At 42.5% G+C, this 12,278-nt stretch overlaps 1 protein-coding gene across 3 annotated transcripts; it reads right to left on the bottom strand.

Moving 5' to 3' along the window:
* Positions 1-977: 977 nt before the first annotated feature.
* LOC123428430 lies at positions 978-10,899 on the bottom strand. 3 transcript variants are annotated; one of them, XM_045112637.1, is made up of 24 exons: positions 10,634-10,899; positions 7,868-8,094; positions 7,644-7,749; positions 7,230-7,331; positions 7,065-7,124; positions 6,873-6,951; positions 6,628-6,781; positions 6,420-6,543; positions 5,901-6,078; positions 5,735-5,763; positions 5,372-5,520; positions 5,193-5,295; positions 4,929-5,024; positions 4,791-4,843; positions 4,550-4,673; positions 4,264-4,326; positions 4,118-4,177; positions 3,851-4,012; positions 2,521-2,591; positions 2,340-2,433; positions 1,928-2,064; positions 1,741-1,821; positions 1,433-1,538; positions 978-1,136 (listed from the first exon to the last, which is right to left on the bottom strand). In XM_045112637.1, exons 1-24 carry the CDS (start codon positions 10,832-10,834, stop codon positions 1,092-1,094), a joined length of 2,604 nt encoding a protein of 867 aa, XP_044968572.1. In that variant the 5' UTR covers positions 10,835-10,899; the 3' UTR covers positions 978-1,091. The 3 variants fall into 3 exon arrangements, 2 of the variants coding, with proteins under 2 accessions (XP_044968572.1, XP_044968573.1); XM_045112638.1 differs by lacking the exon at positions 10,634-10,899 and adding an exon at positions 8,738-9,022; XR_006622543.1 differs by lacking the exons at positions 978-1,136; positions 1,433-1,538; positions 2,340-2,433 and having other exon boundaries at positions 1,743-1,821; positions 10,634-10,891.
* Between the last annotated feature and the right edge of the window lie 1,379 nt (positions 10,900-12,278).

The following is a 12,278-nucleotide window of genomic DNA, read 5'->3' as shown; positions in this document are numbered from 1 at the left end:
GTCTCTTAAGAAATCTGAAGAAAAATGTACTGTATGGAAGGATGGCAATATTGCTTACTGTTTTTTTTGCAAATTTCTGGAAAAAAAATGTAGCTTATCTATGCAAATTTCTCTGCTTACTGTTAAGTTCGTATTGTTAGCTGACTGAAAATTGTTGCTTGTAGTATCTAGTGACTGAACAGCCAAGTCTAACTGAAGCTTTCTTTTCTTTTTTTTTTTTGCTGTGTTGGATGGATGTCCAGGCATAGAATAAATGCCTCTTTTGCTTCAGATCACTGTTGTCCGTTGGATGTTGTTTGGAGGGCTGATGGAAGGGGGGCAGTTACAAGGTGACTTGCTAGAGACAAATCACTGGATCCCAGTCCAGTTTATTACTATACCATGTACGCATCCATCCTGCTTCCGTATCCGACTTCTTTTTGTCGAAATATGATATAGTTTGAGTGTTATCCGAGTGAATTCGCTCCGGTTTCACCCCTAAGCGCAGCAGAAGGCTTGTGTCCATTGAGAGGATCAAGTAAAAAAAAATCGCTGGCTCCTAACTTATTTTAGGTCCTTTTGTTGTTTCTCTTTTATGCACTTGGAATCTCCAACTGACCACCCCAGTGTTGAAGTATGGTGTGAGCAATTCTTTGCGCTGGTGGTCGATCTTTTGGGCCTTCTGTCTAAAAAGAACAAGCATATGGAAACTGGTAACCCTCTTCCATTGCTAGTGTAGAACTTGGTAACTAGAAACATCCATTCTCCCATAACCAACATCAGAAAATCTCAAGCACAGAACAGACTGAAAATCACAAACCAAGACATCACGTATGTCTAATAGATATCAAAGCAACAAACCAGTTCCTTCCGTACAATTCTCAAATTCAATTGACAAGGCTAAGGTAGCACTTGCATACGCACATACAGTTTATTGATAGCCATGAAAACTAAACATTTCATGATTAAAACAAGAAGATAGATCACCAAACCACCTGATTAGGCTGCCCGTATGAAGAAACCATTCGAGGGTTGACTTATTAGAAGATCGTAGGCTATCGAGCAGCAACCATTCTACAGCTGACCGGAGAACGATATGTTGCGTTCAGCCATCAAGGCAGGCCTAGCCGCCGGTTGCCTGGACGAGAGAAAACAACCTGCATGAAGTATATATGTCAGCCAGTCAGGCATCACAACAAGTACCCGAAGTACTAGCTCCTTTCCACAACAAGGTGAAGGTTCAGACATAATTGTGGTCACTATATTTCGATATGTGAAAATCACATGTCGCGGTGAAAAGTGAAAACTAATGGTCGCTATATTTGGGAGACCATGCTGATTACCAAAATGTCATCTTTTTAAGAGAACTGGAAGGAGTATATGACATCCATTTGTCTGGAAATAACATAGGTATGTACTATACGCATTAGAGCATACTTACATACATACGTACCTGGTAATCTCCAAGAGCTCGTAACTTGAAACAAGCAGCAGAGAATATGAGGTAGTACTCCCAGATACGCATAAACTTGTCATCAAAGCCCAGGGCCAAAATTTTGCTGCAAGAAAAAAAATAAAGTGATAAGAAATTAATACTAACTAAGGAACCAACTGTAACGATTTGTGTAAATGTGTATATAATCGTCACAGCAAGTTTACTTTCTCAATGAAAATATCCGCTGCTCTTGTTTCCGCCAAGTTACTCCTAATTAATTGGATAGTATTCTTTTATAGTGAATGACATTGACAAGTGATACTTACTCTTTGTTGGCAATGAAGTTGTCTCTCCAGTGCATCAGAGTTGTATAGTAATTGGGCCCAATATTCTCAACATGCTCCATGCTACACCCACAGCAAGACCAGGGAGGTTTAATCGATGGAGATCCATCCAGGACCATTAGGTAACCAATCAAGCATTCAACCAAGAACCAACTGATGTAAAACATACCTGAACCTTGATGACGTGGTCATGGCAGACATTACACGGGCCAATGAAGGAAGGCAACCGCCAGGAAATATATATTCTTTTATGAAGTCTGTCCTTCTTCTGTATTGCTCGTACCGTTCCTCTGGGGCTGAGATGAACTACATGCACATGTATGTATTTGCAGATAATAGTTAGTAGTTCATTCACGATCATGTATTCATGTAAGTAAGCCTAAGGTCTTTCTTGGATAGGAAGAAGCATGTTTCATTGCCCTTTTCTGCCAATCCAAAAGAATAAGGCCTAATCCTCGATCTTGTGCAGCGAAAATAAGGCATATACTACTTAGTAGTTGTAAGTAGCGATGGTGGAAGACGGTTGTAAGGTTGTTTGAAATACACTTAGTTGTTGACAATGATATTTTTCATGCACTAACCTGAAGGACCAATATGCCATCTTCAGCCAAGTAAGACTCGCAACAAGCAAAAAATTCATCCATGTATTCATGGCCAACATGCTCAATCATACCGCTGATTTATAGAATAGGAATACGTAAGTATGACCACCCGCATGGGCATTGTCGAAGTCACAGCGCACATCCGTAATATAGTACTTACCAGCTTATGATTGCATCATACTTGCAAGGTGGTATTTGCCGGTAGTCGCACAGCAGAAACGTTATGTGGTCCTAAAAATTAATAACAATAGACCGTATAATTGTTAGCTAGGATTTTACTCTGCCAAAGTAAGCCGGGGACAAAACAATAATAATTCAATGTGCATGTCCACATTTATCTATTATAAATTGTAATAAATAAAATTACATAGTGGGACAACCAGAAGATAAAAATTAAGAGCTAGAAAATCTCACAAAAGACAAAATAACAATAGAAAAAAGCTTCAAAAACAGTAACGTCCTTGGATCCTTAGCCTTACCACGGCATATGTCTATTATTTCCATGAGCCATTTTCGAATTATATTTATATTTTGCGGAAGGTATTTGGAACCGAAAAATAGTAAACCCGACAGCATTCAATCGAAATACTTAGAGAAATCTTGATTAACTAAGTATATGTGTATACTTTGGTTCAAATTAATCGACAACTCTCTCGCCAAGTTTTACAAATGTATCGAATACTTGCAAATAGCAGAAAAGCCATAATTTAGAGCTGAGGTGAGCAGATACGTAAAAGCCAAATTATGATGCTAGCGGGTGCACAGGGTAACATCGTTTCGTTTCGACTGGGCTGGTTAGACCCAGGATATATGTGCCAGCTGCTTATCCAATCTATCCCATTCCACTCTCATGAACCCTAACCACGTCAATGGTAACCGAGGTGGGGGCACGGGAGTTGACAGAGAGGTAGGAGCTTAGGATTTGCGGTCCTGCAAGGAGGTGCGTTGAACCCTTCGCAGCGGAAATGGACGACGATACTCATTGCAGACAGATAGCGTGGAGAGGTCAAGGAAGATATGGAGGGGATTTGTCCAATGAACGGTGTTGTCTTGAAGAGTGTGGCAATCGTGACAAGCGTGGAGTCCGTCAAGACCGAGCTACTTCTTCCAAGGTAAATGTGTGTAACAACTTGAAGGAATGTAAGGTTTGATCTTATTGTTTAAAGGAAACCCCACTCCCACATTGTTGTATTGTGGTTTGTCCGCCCTGTATCAGCAGAATTGGTCGTGAAAAGTTGTTGCTAAAGGAGAGTGAGGAAACCGTCCTATCACATCTTTATATCATCAATTACACTGCACTTTCTTAATGAATACATATGGTGGAATGGTAATTACTTATAAACTACTCCCTCCGTCTCAAAATAAGTGTCGCAGATTTTGTACTAAATTAGTACAAATTTTATACTAGATCAACGACACTTATTTTGGGACAGAGGGAGTATTAAACTGGACAGGTATTGCATAAAGGAGGGAGTAAACATAGAACTAACCTCTAAGCCAGCTTCTCTGACTTTTCTCTCTGCGTATTTATGTTGCTCCGCTGACAAAGTGACTCCAGTGTATTTGCAACCAGTTTGCTTAACTGCTTGTATTGCTAAACTTCCCCAGCCGCTACCGATATCAAGAACATGATCTCCCCTCTTGATTTTAGCCTTTGGATAAAGGTGTATTTTGCATGATTGAAGTACCATCAGATCATGTTCGTCTAACTAGTAATCAATCTAATGCCACGATCTCCAGAGATATGCAAGCATTACCTTGTTGATTAGAAGGCTAAGTTTACGTTGTTGGGCTACTTCTAAGCTTTCGTTCTCCATCTACCAATTCAATTTTAGTCTATGAGTTAATAAAACGACTCTAAGAAATTCAAAAGCAGCAGAACAAAATCACAAGATTTACAAACCTTGAAAACTGCACAAGAGTAGGTCATGGATTTATCCAGGAAAAGCGAGAAAAAATCATTACTCTGCACACATATGAGAACAAATACAAACTATTAGTATTATTTGGTATCTATAGACATATTGCAAGTAATGAATGACATCAAATCTTTTGTATGAAGCATGGAACACAAAAATCGCAATCTCAGTAAGATCTGTGAAAATTCGGCTATTACAAATTGACTGAAGCAGCTGGATATCTTAATCATGATGGAATGTAACAACAAAAGAAGAGACATGAGCACTGACAAGATCATAGTGCAGAGAGATGTTTCGACGAGTCTGTGTCACAGTGTTCTTCCTTGAGACTTCGCGCAAAATGTATCTAGCGTGTGCCAACCTAGCTATCACATGCAAGGGTGTCCACCGACCCCTGCAAATCAAACAATCGTGTATACACTATTAGTCAAACAAAATTATTTATATGATTTATATATACTGCTTTAAAAAAAATCGTTGGAATTTAGTGGACAATTGAAGGTTTCAGAACCCTTTTCTAGCAATCCGGTTGCTCCTACGCTCATCTCTGTTAGCAATGAGAATCTGCAAAGAATGGATCATTGATTTGATCTGTAACGATGAAGAAATAACACTACGAATAAGATCATGAACTGTGATATAATTTTACCAGGAAAAGATTCAGAAGGCCTTCTCTCTTGTCAAGAAAAGAGAAACAACCATTAATATAGGCTTCTGCCAAGCCAAGATTTCCTTCTATTGCAACCTGAAAGCCGTGAGAGAACGAGGATAAGTGTACTCAAATGAGATGGTTGATAAAGCAATTGCAATGGAATATATAAGAAACAGAGAATCATGCATGGACACATCACTAATCAAAAAATAATAATAATAATAATAATACATGTGTAGGCAGAAAAAGAGAAAAGATAACCTTCCAATAGAACAAGGGCTCATGAACTCGGATGACAGATTTTATACGGCACTTGTCGCAAGCTTTACCAAAGCTGAACACACTACCTCCTTCTTCCACAAATCTACACGAAAACTACTAAGTTGAAAAATGATCATAATTAGACGTCGCGTAGTATATCGACTCATACAAGGACTCACATCAAGTTACCGATGGATACGTATAGGTTGAAAAATCTTGTAACCATAAGGCGCGCCCCAGCCTCGGTCCATGATGGAATAATCTGCTTTCGGTTCAGCAAAAGCTCACATTTCTTTCCAAGCAAACCTTGAGCTGCTGCTTTCCCATCCTGCATTGATTTAATATGTCAAACACAGATAGACCTCACATATCTACTTCATGAAAGTCATTCTGAATTTTATGTGATTGAAACTAAAATCATATAAACAGCCTGGGTCTTAAACTGGATGTAAGCAAGGATATGGTTAGTTATGGTTGTGATAGGATTAGTTATGTTTAGACAGATCCAAAAGGGGGAATGGAGAGGTTGTGCATGGAAATACCTTCAATCCGTCTTCATGGAAGCTGTGACCTGCAATCCAATGAAGACATTTGAGACCTAATGTTCTTTAGATCATTTCACACCTAACTTTAATGCAGTAGAGTCTACCATACATCTACATATTATGAACAAATTGTCTATAAACTGAAATTCATGAGACAGGTTACCTTGATATGCCCCACAGAACCATATTCCTCTCTTTCCCTGGATCTGATCAAGCTGAAGATAAGCCTTTGTAGCAGCCACAGACGGAACAAGAAGGCTTGTAGACCATTTAAGCAATACACGATCCGGAACACAAGGGGGGTTGAGTGTCACAAGGAAAGGTCTGACAGATTCAATTTTCTGGAGAGAGAAAACGACTACAATTAATAATTGCATAATCCATTCAAACTGCTGGAGATAATATGCTGAAGCTTCCATTTTGCACTTATTCTGTGAGCCTGCTATACAGTGTGTTCCAAGGTGATGAAAATACGGCTACATTGCTACGCATAAATGACTTTATCCTTTCATTCTTTCCTTTTGCTGGGGAGGAATGCCTAGTCCTGAGGACATGTAACGTTGGCAGACCAAAATGGTTTCAGCGTCATAATAAAGCTATGGCAGTGCCCTTTCATCAAAATATGTCATCAGTAAAATAAATTCATTACACGAAACACTGTATACGAACCCAAAGAACATACCTGGATATGGTTTAGCCAGTAAGTAACAGAAAAAACGCTGCTAGTTATTCCCATAAAATTCCAGGCACTCCATGCGAACGAATTTTGGGGCATCAGATTTTGGTCGCAGTGAAGGTATATATCTCTGCAACATAAATGTGTCAGATAATCAGTAGATCAGATCAAACTTTATTTATGTGTTCATTTAACAATACTATGCAGGATTTACCTTTGGACATGCCGACAGGCACCTAGAATTCTCAGTTCATCATGTGTAGCTTCAGCTCCTAACACTTTGAGAGCATTGGGTGCATGGACCCCAAAGATGACACTGTCGTATGTTTCCTCTGAACCATCATTCTCCAAGACTCTGTAGCCAGATGCTGCAAGTGCCAAGACAGAGGATTGTTTCAGTTAGTGAATCAATAATATATATACCTCACACAATCAACAAACAATAACGGATGTATTTACTTCCATCAAGGCTTGAAACAGATTTGACCCGACAGCTGGTTTTCATTCGACAGCCCAGGCTCTCCAATTCTCCCTTTACCTGCGGTAGTTAGAGAGTTCAGTCCAAGCATTAGGCTGAAGCAAAAGCCTAGAGTGCAATAGATAGAGATCATGTGCGAGTTTGTTGTCGCCTATATAGGTCGCAATACATACTTTTTCTACAAAGGAGTGCGAACGAGCCTTGACAGTGGGCAACTGCGGGTAACGAAATAGCTGAAAGTGCAGCGACTTAATCAGCTTTCAAATGCACAAATACGAATTAAGAATGCAAATTCAATGGGAATGGAACATGTACACAGTCACAGAGTAGCTCAGCACCTGAAGAAGATCATGGTTACGGAAAAATGATAGCACGAAGAAAGCAGACAAGGTCAAAACGCCTTGTGATGGAGATGACCACATGCCTGCACAGACTGGAATCTGCACCAGATATAAATTTTTGCGTCACCAACTCAAAACTCTATAATAACCAGGCCTCAATTACCACGCCCAGCACTGCACCCAAGTTGGTGGGAAAATGTACTAGCCATTAAGGAGTCGGCGCAGATTTTAGTTTGAATTTGAATATTTCATCTAAATTTTGTAGTTTATCTTCACAGTTTGACATGGCAGTTCTAAAAAAAGAAAATCAAAAATTGAATACAGAAATCCTGGTGTGAGATTTTGCCAAAATCAAGGGTTGCTGGATAGACTAAAGAAGGCATAAGGAAGCAAGTAGATTTGAAGCAGTACAAGATAGGCCTCTTGGAATAATAGGGAATATCCATGTGACTGAATGAATTGTCCCAATGTCTCATTGCAGTACAGATCAGGGTTATCTTGATGGTACTCCAGGTACCTTCATTCCAAAGATTGAACCAGCGAGTTAATCGTTATGATATATAAACATAAGGCATGTGGAGCTATGAATGGAAGTATCATGATGCACATGAGAACTGAGGGGCTGGACTGCTTACGCCAGAGCATCGTTCTTGAACTTGAGTATCTCGCCGAGCATGCGCCAAAAACTTGTTTTCAATATATTGGATTTTTGCGCAAAGAGGCTTGAGATACCGTTGCCGTTTCCCCACTCACATCCTCTTCCGTTGCCTTCCGGTTGTTTACTGACTGAGAAAGACATGTCTGATCTCTCCATTTCTACACCGAGCCCTTCTAACCACTCCGTCATGTGGGGATATGTCACCTACATTGATGCATACAGCACAACAAAAATCTTAGTGAGGAACAAAAGATAATATCTTACAATATAGGTTTGCAAAGACCTTCCATGTTGAGTCCAGGGGTTAGGAAGTCCTATATTAATTAGAGAAAAATAAAATATCAGTCAACATGTACAACAAGTCAATAACAACTGCATTTCCAACGATAAGTCAATAAGGATTAAAGTACTACTCCCTCCGTCCAAATACTTGTCATAAGAATCGATATATCTAGATGTATTTTAGTTCTATATACTACATCCTATTTTTATCCATTTGTGGGACAAGTAATTCCGGACGGAGGGAGTATATCAAAAGGATCATGAAGTGCAGCCAATGCAGATCCTTTCAAAGGATAATACATACGCTAGTGTTGTATCAATTCAGGCATTTTGCTACGGACCCTACACAATCAGTCAATCTCAACACAGAAACATAAATGCACACGCAAAACTCTCCATTTGAGCTCGCTGAACCTAACGACTCTAATATGGAGTACTGTTTTTTATCTTTTTTGAGTTTTGTGCTTTGGAGGCACTCCACCGAGCACCTTCCGTGCGATGAGCAGCAGGTAGGCACGAACCGCACTGGAAAAATATAGCGCAGATCAATCCTGGATTGCCTGACCTTGCGTGGCTACTCGATTGTGACCACGGGGGCTGCCTCAAACGACGGCGGCAGGGCGCTGCAGTAGGCGGAGGCAGAGGGCTGCAAAGGGGAAGCTTCGTGGCGGCTCCGAAGCAGCATCGCAGGGTACACCTCGTCGGGAGCGGTCTTCGCGATGGCGGCGGCCGAGGTAAGCGTAGGCAAAGGGCAGCCTCGGCGGCGGCGGCGCCGGAGCTGCATCGGAGGATGCCTATTGCGGGCCCCTTTGCCCCGCGGCCGCCGCGCCCCACTTTTATTTATTTTGGAGTGTTCGTTCTTTTTTTTTTAATTTATCTTGTGCGTGTATTTATTTTCATTTCTTTAATTTATCCTGTGCGTGTATTTTTTTTTTATTGTCCACATGTGCATAACCATTTTCTTCCAGATCTATGAACATTCTTTGAAACCCATGCTTTTTTACATACACGATGAAAATTTTATTGCACATATAAAAAAATAATTCTAATGAGATATGTGATTTTTTTTAACATTTATTGAAATATACTGATATGTTTTAAACTGATTTTGAAAATGTTTTTTATAACATTTTAAACAAAATATACTATCTTATTTGTGGGTAAAAAAATATTATTTAAAATTAAAAGAATATAAACTTAATGGCCTGGTCTCAAAAAGCACATAACCACAAAATAGGAAAAGAAAATGTATACATTAACACCAAGTTATCTGAATTGTCTGTACATCTTTAATTTGTCCTGATGAATGCATGATTCGCAAAAGTTTTGGGGTTCCTTTCTACGTGCAGAAAGAAATGCCCGGTCACGAGCTGCATGCATCGCGTCTTGACGTGCTTGCTCAACCCATCATGGTAACAGTAGTGAAGTAGTAGTACCTGGTCATACAGTACATGTATAGCATGCGACAACGGTGCCTTTTCTGCTTTGATCGGCCACTGGCACTGCCACTGCTGGACCGGACCAGAGATTGTGCATGGCATGGGAAAAGCATATTGGACATATGCATGATCCATCCGTGACTTGGAAAAGCATATTGTGTTTCTTGCATGCTCTGTGCTGGCTAGTATCGTGTATGCAGCAGCTGCGCACCATGTGCCGAGAGCAAACGCGAAGAAACGGAAACGCCTCGGTGACGGACACGGGAACGTGACAACACGGAAACGCCTCGGTATCGGATAAGAGAATTTTTCCGTGGAGTTTTCTAGCGCCCATCCCTCCTCCTCCCGCGTTGTTGCTATACGGGATCCCGCAGCAGCTGCTTATTGTTAGATGAAACTAGTCTATTTTTATACAACAACGGTTATTTAGAAATAGATGGAGTACAACGAAATAGATGGAGTACAACGTATAGTGGGACGCCCATGAGTGGATCTGGCACGGTGGAGCGCACTCTGCACGTACACGCAGTTATTATTATTTTTCAACGGACGTACTCCCATTTACTATCAGTACTACTACTTGGATGTTGCTTTTTTCCTCCATGCGATCCATCAAAAGGGATCGGATTCCACTATCAACGATAAAAAGAGTAGCACAATTCAGACACGAGCCAGTCCTGCTAGAATAAGTGTTAATGTACCGACGTGTTTTTATGACGGGTGATCTATGTATGGGACCATTTTTATGACGTGCTATACATAAACACATTTCAGGCACGAGGCAGTCATGCTAAAACAAGTGTTAATGTACCGACGTGTTTTTATGACGGGTGATCTATGTATGGGACCATTTTTATGACGTGCTATACATAAACACATTTCATACACGAGGCAGTCATGCTAAAACAAGTTAGTGCTGTGTGTAGATGGACTTCATTAAACCCAAGATCATGTGCGGCGAAAAAGTTTCTTCGAGCCATCTAAAAAACAAAGGTTTGTCGTTGTCGAGCTAATTGAACCACCTGGTTGAAGCTCATGAAGCCGAGGTCGAGGTTGACGCAGCCGCCGGCGCCGTCCTCGACGGCCACCGTCCTGGCATGCCCTCCGAGGCTCTCCTCCTGCTCGTACAGGGTGACACGCACGTCGCCTCCGCCGCTGGCGGCGAGCAGCTCGTGCGCCGCCGCCAGCCCACTCACCCCGCCGCCGACCACCGCCACCCTCATCCTGCTCTCTCAGCTCTCTGTGCTCTGTGCTCTCTCAGCTCTCTGCTGTCTCTGTGCCGCTCTGTGCTCTGTGGCACTCCGCACTTCTATTTATGTTGGACGTGCACGGTCAGAGCACTCTAAGAATACTACTGTAGTACTCCCTCCGTTCTTATAAGTCTTTCTAGAGGTTTTCACTAATAGAATACATACGGATGTATATAGACATACTTAAAAGTATAGATTCATTCATTTTGCTCCGTACGTAGACACCTAGTGAAATATCTAAAAAGACTTATATTTAGGTACGGAGGGAGTAGATAGGGACGCTAATTACCATGGACATCGAACATGTGGTTTGCTACCTTTACTTGATTAAAAAAACATGTATTAGTACGGAGTGGTACTTAGCACAGACACATGTTACCGGTAGGAAAATCTACAGCCAGACCCTTAAATCCGGCCTCTCAAATGCCTGCGGCGCGTCCGCGAACACTGATCGGACGCGTTTTATTTTTTATCTTTCACATCTACTTCTCTCATTCTGATCCTCATATTCATACAAACGCAAGCAATGCTACATAAACAAGAGATCAACATCTTTCTTTGAATCGGATTGCTTCGTCGAACAAAAGTATCATAGTTCATCGAAGTTCATCGACAAATTCATACTACAAACTGCTTAAGCACAATTAAAATATGAACAAAATGGGGAAGGGCCCGTCGCACTCCAGTCGGAGCGCCTCGGCATTCTTGCAGCGGAGGCGGCACACATCCGTCTATGTGCCGTCGCCAGCGAGCGACGAAGGACGCCCGCGAGGAGCGCGTCCTCGGGGTCGACCGGCGCGCTCGAGGTTGAATGCCGCGCGGCCAACGCCTCCTCCCTCTCCCTAGCCCGCTGATGCTCACGACGGGTTGCACGCGCCTCGGATTCCGGCGTCCTCGTGCGCCCCATCCCCGACGCGGGCACGAGGACCCAGCGATGGCCGGGCACCGCTTCCGAAGCAGAAGGTGGTGGAGGTGGGCATCATACCTGACCTGGAGCGGACCTTCCGGAGCGGGTGCGTTCGGAGTTGTGCGCCTCGCGAGAAGGGCATGCGACATCGCCGGCCCTCCGTCGGCGTGGACGGGCCCTGAGGATGCAGATCCATCGTCGTCGGTGCTCTGTTGGCGTGCGACGGGCCTGGAGGATGCATGTCGGCCGCCGTCGGGCCGCCTTGGTCATGCAACGACCGACACAACGTGATGTGGTGGGCCACCTCCTCCACATCGACGTTCGATCCGTCAGAGCTGCTTCCGTCGCCGACCATCGAATCGGAGCGTGGGGAAGGGAAGTGGAGTGGACGGAGAGTGAACTGCCGGATGTCTATGGTTCTCCCAATTCGGGTATTTAGTGGAGTCCATGGTGGGCTAGGCTGACGTGTCGGTAGGGTCGATGGTGTGCCACACAGTCAGGTGGGCGTGC

Source organism: Hordeum vulgare, chromosome 2H (assembly GCF_904849725.1).
Source record: "Hordeum vulgare subsp. vulgare chromosome 2H, MorexV3_pseudomolecules_assembly, whole genome shotgun sequence".
Taxonomy (NCBI): Eukaryota; Viridiplantae; Streptophyta; class Magnoliopsida; order Poales; family Poaceae; genus Hordeum; species Hordeum vulgare.
The sequence above is the reverse complement of the archived record's forward strand: the minus strand, read 5'-3'. Positions and strand labels throughout refer to the sequence as shown.